At 38.9% G+C, this 10,272-nt stretch overlaps 1 protein-coding gene across 1 annotated transcript; it reads left to right on the top strand.

The window, feature by feature from the left end:
* Positions 1-6,200, top strand: tmem30ab (transmembrane protein 30Ab). The gene is made up of 7 exons (XM_079584670.1): positions 1-512; positions 643-762; positions 1,693-1,800; positions 2,227-2,311; positions 2,401-2,541; positions 2,634-2,840; positions 5,084-6,200. The coding sequence occupies exons 1-7, from the start codon at positions 270-272 to the stop codon at positions 5,275-5,277; spliced, it is 1,098 nt and encodes a 365-aa protein (XP_079440796.1). The 5' UTR covers positions 1-269; the 3' UTR covers positions 5,278-6,200.
* The last annotated feature ends 4,072 nt before the right edge of the window (positions 6,201-10,272 follow it).

The raw sequence follows: 10,272 nt of genomic DNA, 5'->3' as shown, positions 1-10,272 counted from the left end.
ACTGATTCGCAAATCAGTTCAACTGAATCAAATGAACCGGATCATAGGCTATACATGATTCGCGAATCACACAAGCTGACACTTCCTGCTGTAGCACCGCCTCAAACAAAACAAGCAACTTCCCATACAATCTGGAGAGAAGGCCGCAGTGAAGATAATCCACTGCAGCGGACATATAAAACACTTTTATGATAAGTACTTGTCTATAATCGAGGAATCGAGTGTTTTAACACAAATACTGGAGCTGTGAGCTGGTAAATACGGCTATTATGGCGTCCAGCTACAACGCGAAAGAGGAAGACGGTCATCTCTCCGGATCCGCGGGGCTCGGCGGAACCGCCATCCGGACCAGAAAGCCCGACAACACCGCCTTCAAACAGCAGCGCTTGCCGGCCTGGCAGCCCATCTTGACCGCGGGGACCGTGTTGCCCGCATTCTTCGTCATCGGCCTCATCTTCATTCCCATAGGAATCGGCCTCTTCGTGACGTCCAACAACATCAAAGAGATCGAGGTTTGAGCCTGTTGCAGTGTGTGTTAGGGTCATTTTACTAACAAACACACCGCTAATAGACGTCTACTGTTCATTCGGACGTCATGAGGTCTATGTAACCGTGTGTTAATCATGTTTCTTTGGTTTACAGATTGAATATACCGGGACTGACATGTCCAGCCCGTGTTTTAACTGCTCTCAAAACTTCAGCTGGAACAGCACGACTCCATGCAAATGTGTCCTGTCCTTCACTCTCGACCAGCCTTTCGAGGTGAGTGAGTGTTTGTGACCTGCCTGCCCCATTATGCGGCACTCCTTTTCAAGGGGTGGTTTAGCCAAAATAAACGTTTACAAAATAAAATGTTACTCCAACTCCATGTGACTTAACCCTTTAAAGTCTGACATATGAAACAACAGTCAGAAAAAATCTAGAGGTGTAAAAAATACCTGAAAACTGAAAATAACTGGCCGGGACATACACGTGCATTAAAGTTTTTCCATACAATACAACTTTTTAGTGGCCACTTAATGTCGAAGTGTTAAAAGGACAAACATACATATGGTGATTTTGTGCACTAAACTCCATGTGTTCTGAAGCCTTCTGCCATCTTCTACATCTATACCTCTCATATCTCAAATCATTTGAGCTTTTGCATATTCAAACTTGGTTATTTTTAACTTGTGTACAAGGTTTCTGGTGTCAGCTGCTTCCAGTGTTTTTTTAGCTGCACAAAAACAGTTTGTTATGCTACTTGATATTGCAAACGGTTATTTATTACCATTTAATTGATTATAGTAATAATCATAAACACTCTGGTTTGTAGCGCAAATAGTTAAACCGTTTACTACACTGTTATTCTTTTAGTTATTTACTCACTGCGGCTAATAAATTGGAGGTCTCTCACACTTTGATGGGTAATAAATTATCATATTCATTGCTACATAATGGTATTGTTCATTATGTAGAAAGAAACATGATAGAACCATAGTACTTTTTGTTAGTAGTTTGAATGATCAATCACTTTTAGCTGTACTATGAGGAAACGAAAGGCCTTGGTTTTCCTGACTGATAACATCTGACATGTATTTTAAATCCAAAGGTTCTCAGTTTAGTTATTTATAGAAGCATAGTTTTACGGGTGTGTTAATTGATGAGCTTTCACAACAATGCCAGTTCACGACTCTAACTTTCTGTCCTCAGAGTAATGTCTTCATGTACTATGGTCTCTCAAATTTCTACCAAAACCATAGACGGTATGTGAAGTCCAGAGATGACAGCCAACTCAATGGAGACCTTAACTCACTTAAGGTATTGCATCTATCTATCTATCTATCTATCTATCTATCTATCTATCTATCTATCTATCTATCTATCTATCTATCTATCTTTACTCTACCGAGTAAATATACTTTGTCTGTCTTTCAGGGCTATTTATAGACTGATAGACACTCTTGTCTTTCAGTTTAATGATATATAGACAGCCCTAGTTTTAATGACGAAGCAAATGGAAACTAAATAGTTCACCTAATTTTGAGCTCAGCTGTCTGACGTGTTTGACAGCATGGTATGCTTTGCCAGCACTAACAGATGTCAACACTATGTCAACAAGCGCTGTATGAGAGCAGGTTTGGCATCATGTGTTTAAAACATCTCCACACCTATTATAGCCCTGTCAATCACCGAAAGACCTTGTATCTTTATATTTTACTTTATACCTGTATCTTTATATTTCAGGATCCAAGCAAAGAATGTGAGCCGTACCGCGTTAATGAAAAGCCGATAGCCCCGTGTGGAGCCATTGCTAACAGCATGTTTAATGGTAAGACCTGGATCTGAATACTTGCCATTGTGCGAGACCGTTTCCTCATGAGTTTTAATATCGATTGTCTCTTTCACTCTTGGCTTCAGACACATTGGACTTGTTTTACATTGATCCCAATGGAACAAAAAACCAAATTCCGCTGGTCAAAAAAGGGATCGCATGGTGGACGGACAAACATGTGAAGTTCAGAAATCCTGCTGGCAGTAATCTTACTGCTGTTTTTATTGGTATAATTCTATATATAGACTTACATGTGTACTGTGATGAGTTGGCATATGTTTTGTCCATATCTCGAACTAAAACTCTCCTCATCTTCCAGACACAGCGAAGCCGGTCAACTGGCGCAAGCCTGTTTATGAGCTGGACACTGACTCAGAAAACAACGGCTTCATAAATGAGGATTTCATCGTATGGATGCGTACGGCTGCCCTCCCCACCTTCAGAAAGCTCTACCGCATCATTCAGAAGAAGAACAACATGACACCCACACTGCCCAGAGGAAACTACACCCTGGAAGTCACCTACAGTATCCTTGCATTGCTTACCTTTAAAACATGAAGCTCTATAGTGAGCGATAGCTAACTGTGCGTGTAAATGAGTATTTACAGTAAAATGAACAAGAAATATTTCCGATTCTGCACGAGCTCAACATCAAATCATACTCCGATAGCTTTTCATTCAAATTGCTAGGCTACTCATATTATTTGTAATTAAAATTATTATTTTCAATTAAAATTAAGGATTTTCACTATTGGTCTTTGACTTTGGTAAGACACACTACCGTTCAATAGTTTGGGGTTCGAAAGTTTTTTCTTTTGAATTAAATTAATACATTTATTAAGCAAGGATGCATTAAATTGATCAAAAATGACAGAGAATATATTTGACACCCAGTATTTCACCTCCAAATATTAACAACACACAATCTGTGCCAGATTAACTAAACAGGGCAAATTATCTTGAGAGCGCAATTCCACAAAAGCGCTGATGGGAGTGTAAAGTTCAGCGCGTGATCTAGTGACGACACAAATTAAAGAGCAGACGCAGATCATTTCCATAATGACCACCGCAATGTACCAAGAGCAGCGCAGATTAGCATTTAAATACTTTCCTCATACATTTTCCGTCTAAAAGGGAAACTCCTACAAATGCATATGTAATAAGGTCACCCGCAAAAATAACCCTGTTCACGGCTTTTCAGCGCTAATTTTTCACTGTCTTTAGTAGAGATGCACCGATTGATCTGCTGGTGATCGGAATTGGCCGATTTTCACATGAACGGCCATGACAGGCGACCGGCCGGTCAGTCTGACATATGCCGATTTTTATGCCAGTCAAATGCACTCGGGCGCTGCATGATTAACATCTCGCAACATCAGCATCATAAGTGCACACGGAACGCGTTTAGGAAATTCCGTGAATTACGGCCGTTTCACACCGCAAGCGTGAGCAGCGTGTATATTTTTCGCCGTGCATGTTAATCAATGAGTGCGTTCACACCGGGAGCAGGAGCAGCGCATGAGCGTCAAGCAGGAGCGTCACGCTCAATTAAAGTGAAAGCACACTTTTGATAGACAAAATAAATATTTCATACAAAAAGTGCTAGAATTTGCATGTCTAGTGTGTTTTAACAAGAACTGGAGTAGGCAGTATGTCAGAAAAGAAAATGGGCTCAAAAATATTTATAGAAAATCATGTATCCATTTAAACTTTTTATTATTCAGTTTGGGTAAATGTATACGGTGTTTTATGAAGAAAAAAAATATATAGAAAAAAATATTTGTGTGTGCTCTAAAGTGATTAAAAAAAATGAAATCGGAATCGGCTAAAATCGGTATCGGCAGGTCAAACTCAATAAAAAATCGGAATCGGCCTAGAAAATTGTAATCGGTGCATCTCTAGTCTTTAGTAAATCTTGACAGTAGTTTTTTAACGCCAAGAGAGGGTTTGCACTGGCACAAGCTGTTAGTAAATCTGGCCAACAGTGTCAAATATTACATATAATTTTTTTCCCTTGCAGTCAATATTTTTATCCCTCAAAACTCATCTTTGATAATCAAAATTACATATTGAAATGTTTTTTTCCTGTAAAAATATATATTTTTAAATAGCTTAAAGGACAAGTTCGGTATTTTACACTTAAAGCCCTGTTTACAGATCGTATCTGATTAAATAGAACGGTTAAGATAAAAATTTGGACACATGCTGCTGTCCCGAGAATTTTAGGTTTATTTCACTAATATTTCACTAGTCCACAAAAGCGAAATAAACCTAAAATTCTCGGGACAGCAGCATGTCCAAATTTTAATCTTAACCGTTCTATTTCATCAGATACGAAACAGGGATTTAAGTGTAAAATACCGAACTTGTCCTTTAAATGTAACTTTACACCCTAGCTTCATTTAGTATACGTGAATATGCAAATTAGCCCCACCTCCACTCACTCACCGCAGCTCAGAATAGCTACCTGATCCACTCGGTCAACTGTAGTAAACGCTACACAATGGCCAGAGGGAAATATAGGTTTAGTTCAGCCAAAAATGATTTGGAAGAATCCTTTGACCGGATTGGTTACAGGTTTGTGACGTCAGGAAACGTGGGCGGTTTTAAACTGCGTTTTTGAGACTGTCTTTGATAGCAATGGTGTTGGTTGACTGGTTTAAAAACACCACATAGACATATAAACGACATTAAAAGCTTGATTTTCAATACAGGGGGTCTTTAATAATTTCTAAATGGACATTGTTTCCTCAACCGCTCGCCCCTCAGACTACCCCGTCCGCAGCTTTGAGGGCCGGAAGCGTATGATCCTCAGCACCATCTCCTGGATGGGAGGGAAAAACCCCTTCTTGGGCATCGCCTACATAACGGTGGGCTCCATCTGCTTCTTCCTCGGCGTGGTGCTCCTCTTCATTCATCACAAATACGGAAACCGCAACAACAGCTCTGATATTCCCAATTAAGCTTGTGGGGTGCATGCGTTTGAATGGCATGCTTCGATTCCAGTTTATCGTTTTAATGGTGCAAGACAGCATTCGACCACTTGATGTTCAGCTTATTTATTTCTCAAGATAAAGTTGTGTCCACTTCAAAGTTTTATTTTAACATTTTTATTCTTTCTGATGATGGTTGATGGTTCATTTCAAGCATGATTTGACCGTTGATTTGCACATGTCTGTTTAATCCTGAGGTTAGCGTGATATTTATGGAAGCTTGTTTACACCACGTAATAAAAACGGTTATCTCATAATTTTGACTTTTTTACTGCAAATTAGAGATATAAATTTGAAAAAATGCCGCGATTACCTATTTTATTTCCTGGTGGAAACAAGCTTCCGTACATATTCCTAGATAGATCCAATACAAAGTCAAAGTTGTATAAATTAAATGAATGTATATTTGTATTTCATAGAAATGGTTTTTACTTTTAGCCAAAAGTGATGTTTAAACAGGGCAATGTAATATGACTACTTTATTTTTTAAGTTTAATAGTTTCACTTTTCATTTGAGTTTCATAAAGTCAAATACTGAATCTGTGTTTACTTCCGAACTTCTATGTAGTGCCAGATTATGGTAGGGGTCATTGACAACTACATTGATTTTTTGAGAACTGTTACATTCTTATTGTTTTCTGGAGATGCTCGTGATCTTTGCTGTGTGTATTTCAAGGCTTGCAACAAGGACCAAATGTTTAATTCTGTGTCTATTTAATTGAAACAGTCTTGGGCTCATTTTGGCTGTCGTGTCTTTTTTAAGTGTTGTTATGTTTTAAGCATGTCTGCCTCTAACAAATAAGCACTTTAGAATGCGATAAGCCATACATTTTTGGTCAGTTTTTAGGAGTGTGTGCTGCGTTGTTGGGCGAATAAAATGTCTAATTGCTGAACTTCCTGAGAATTTCTCATTATTACGTGTTAAAGTAAGTATTGCATTCTTTATCTGCTGGAGGCATTGCCAAATGAAGACAAACTGAAGAGTGAATTAACAAGTTGACATGTTAAATCAATACAGGGAGAATATCACTTTTTAATGTTCTTGTAACAGGAAGTTTAATAAAAAAGTATTTTGTTTCTAAGCAATGGACAGTCTCAACCCACAATAAGTGATCAGTTGGCAACATAAAAAAGTGAGGAAACATATTGCCTTAATATTAAGTAAATAAACTTAATGCGTCATTGAAAAAAAAGTTATGTAGAATTGTCAAGTTCACATAACTTAATTTTTTTTAATTACACTTTAAGTTTATTTAATCTTAAAGCGACGGTTCCATCACTTTTTTTTAAGTTAAGTCAACTGATACATTTTTACAATGCAACGCTACAATAAACAATTTTGATAGTTTAGTTAAACCTAGAATGTGTGTATATATATATATATTTTTTTTCAAACTACAAATTGAATATTTCCATCAAATTAAAAAAAAGCATACAGGTTTGGAATGACATGATGGTGAGTAAAAAATCATATTTTCAAAACGCTATTTAGAAATTAAGAGCTATGAGGAGCAAAATTTTACTAATTAAATGACAATTACTTTTTACATTTTAATACAATTTTGTTTCGCATGCAGTCCATATATGGAGATCAATTTGTGTTTTGCAAATGATGAACATAGTTTTCAACTTGTACAAGTTATCTTAAGTGTGTTATTTTAAAAGATGCGTCATTGTTCTTCCCCAGTACATGATGATGTTTTTTGGCCAGCTAATTGTTAAAAAGTCACTGTCAAGAAAGCATGTGATGAATAAATTAAAATAGTACTGATTTTATGTCTTTCTATAAAAAAGGAGAAATATTTCCTTGTCTTTTGTGATAAATAAAACTCTGAAGACGAATGCATGCTATAACATTAAAAATATACAACTTAAGCAGCACTGAAAGAGCTATTTTTCATTCCTTCGTTTCCTTTATTAGTCTTCAAACCAGAAGATGAAACCCAAACTGGATCAGCAGTCGAGTCATCTAAAGCTGTGAATAATCTGAAAGCCTCTGGCTTCTTCATTACACCAGAAGCAACATCTGTTCTCTCCTGCTGTTGGTGTGTTGGACTGCCTGAAAGACCGGCTGCTCGAATGGGCCCTGAGGAAAAGTGCTGGACTAACAACCTGCTTCCCAACCCCAGAGCGCTCTCTCACTCCCTCTCACACCATCAGACCACGGCTGTCCTCACACACAACATCAAGACCAATTGAGATGTTCTGCAGTGAGATAATGATGAGCACCATCATGTGACTTGAATGCTGTGTTCCTGTTTCTCTGTTCTCCTGTTAATTATCGACATACTTTTTTATTTTTTTATAGAAAGTTCAGTTAATGATCTTGGGTGTCAGAGAGAGTGAGACTTCCCAGAAGATTTAAAAGTAGTCTGTTTAGAAAATGTACATGTGTACTGTACATAATTCTGTGCTGTGTGTCTCTATGGCCCCTATTAGGCGCGACACAAGTGTTTTTTGCTAGTTTCAGCCCGACGCAGTTATCATTTTCACGTCCTGCGCCACATTGTTTAAATAGTAAATGCATTTGCGCCCATCTGTGCGCCCATGGTCTCGTTGCTATTTTGAGGCAACAGAAATAGACTGTGCCATTGACCAACTGAAACCTGGTCTAAAGTCAATGGTGCAATATTTTTGTATTGCACATTAGTAATATGAGCCTATAGGCGGGTCAACAACACGCGCACACTCTGCTTATTACACACACAGGGACTTGTCAGCACACATAGCCTACATGCCAAATATTCAAAATAAAATGATTACAATGTAAAAGATTATTATTGTGTAGATAAAGATATGGTGGAGTCCGGCTTGTCCCATAGATGGTCCGCTTGCGCTTTAACCTCGCGCACGAGCAGATCGGTTTCCTCTCTAAAGAAGAGTTTGTTTTTTCCGCTTGCAAATTCCGGCATGTAAATGGCGAATCCGCCATGGCGCGAGCGCAACTGGCTTTTAAAGGAAATGGGAGATGAGACTCTGATTGGATTATTGCACTTTACACCCAAAACACACCCATTACTCATTAAGAGAATAGGGACAACCCTTTTAGACCATGCGCCGGGCGAGCTGACCATTTTTCCCGCCGTTAAACTAGCAAAAGTGGATTCGGATACGCCCTAAGTTCACTTGCGCCGTGCGCTTTAGTCCATGCGCTCAAATCATTAAAGGGCCCTATGTCTGTCAGATATTCCAGCTGCTGATGTTACCTACGCCGCTCTGAAAATTGCCTACCCTTCCTTTAAGGATGTTTATTGTGTAATTCACGCAAAGTGCATTGACATCATGAGCGCGCTGGTGTGTTGCTAGAGTGACATGGGACGGCCCTGTCTAAATGATTCCTGACGGATAAGGTTAACTCGCTGTAAGAAAACACTGCTGCCCTGACTGAGACGCCTTTGCACCTGTCACGCAATGAGAATTAATTGCAGGAGGGCTTTGTTAGCTGTTTCTCCAAACCCATCCATGTGAATGTGTAATCAATGTTGCCCAGAGCAACGCTGGGAGGCTGCCAGAGGGCTCGCCCCCTCACGGGGTAATCCCCTGTTACAGTGAAGGACATGTGTAACATGTTTACAGTGAGGTTCAAAGACAGCACTGAAAATCTCATTTATTCTGTCATTTCAAATCTGTATGATTTTCTTTCTTCCGTGGAATACAAAAGATGATATAGCCTATTGAAAAACATTTTTTTTTTGTGTGTGTTTTTCTTAACGTTTTGTTATTTTGTTTCATTCTTTTTGCAAGAGGAGGTTTTGACAAATGTCTCAATGTTTTTAGTTTTGTTTAGTTTTTTTTTTTTGCAAGAAGATATTTTGAGAAATGTCTCAATGGTTTTTTTTGTTTTGTTTTTTGCAAGAAGTTATTTTGAGAAATGTCTCAATGTTTTTTTGTTTGTTTTGCTTATATAATGCAATGTTGTATGGACCCCACTCACTTCAAATCACTTAAGATTACTGATTTTTAACCCAATAAAGCTTAATGTATCATATTTAATATGCAAATTTCGAAGGCCTCTAAGTTAATCAAAACTTTGCTGAAAATCCACAAAATCTACTGCCTTCTTCGTCTAATTTTTTTTTTTTAATTAAACATAAGAACTTTTATATTGTTAGTGATATTTTTTAAATGAGCACTTAGGGTTAGCACCTAAGGTTTACTTGATTATCCATACATATTTTTTTTTTGAAAAATCATGTTAAAATATGAGTATCAAATATGATACATGTCACGTTTATCATGGACTTTCTGTTTGTTTTCTTCATCATCATTAGTTCATTTTCATCACCTGTCTAGTTAATCAGTTAATCATCCTTCATTGTCATCACCTGTTGTACCCTCGTCATCCTCTGTGTATTTAAGTTCCTGTCTTTCACCTTTCAGTTGTCGGTCAATGTTTATGTTACTGTGTTTGAGTGTTACCCTTCAGCCTGTACCAGCTTTTTGTAAGTTTATTCTAGTAAAAGTTTGATTTGGAGTATTGTACCTGTCTGCCTGTCTTCATCCGCACCATACCCGTGACAGATTGACCGACCAAGACAGTATGGATCTTCCAGCCGTCCAGATCCTTCTCCTTTCCCAGGAGGATCAGTCTCTCGAGGCCCACACACAGAGGTATTTGGACTTGGTACCTTTGGTACATTATGATGATATCAGCCTCTGTATGTTCTTCCGGGCAGGCCTCAACGCTGAGGCCAAAGCACGCCTGCCCGGAGATGGGCCTCGGGAGAACTTTGCTGCCTATGTGGAGTGGGTATTATGGAATAACGGATCATCCTTCACCGTCGATGATGCCACCAGCCCCACTCCAACTCCAGAGCTTCCTGCACCGCTGGTCCCGTCCAGCCCAGAGCTTCCTGCACCGCTGGTCCCGTCCAGCCCAGAGCTTCCTGCACCGCTGGTCCCGTCCAGCCCAGAGCTTCCTGCACCGCTGGTCCCGTCCAGCCCAGAGCTTCCTGCACCGCTGGT

The sequence above is a fragment of the Phoxinus phoxinus genome (assembly GCF_949152265.1).
Source record: "Phoxinus phoxinus genome assembly, chromosome: 16".
Lineage (NCBI taxonomy): Eukaryota > Metazoa > Chordata > Actinopteri > Cypriniformes > Leuciscidae > Phoxinus > Phoxinus phoxinus.
This window is presented reverse-complemented; position numbering and strand designations above follow the sequence as displayed.

What these genes read in the sequence shown, in the direction of transcription:
- tmem30ab (XM_079584670.1), top strand. Translation starts at nt 270, where the DNA reads ATGGCGTCCAGCTACAACGCGAAAGAGGAAGACGGTCATCTCTCCGGA. An exon ending in ACAACATCAAAGAGATCGAG is followed by an intron (nt 513 to 642) that starts GTTTGAGCCTGT and finishes TTTGGTTTACAG; the next exon opens with ATTGAATATACCGGGACTGA. An exon ending in TGCTAACAGCATGTTTAATG is followed by an intron (nt 2,312 to 2,400) that starts GTAAGACCTGGA and finishes TCTTGGCTTCAG; the next exon opens with ACACATTGGACTTGTTTTAC.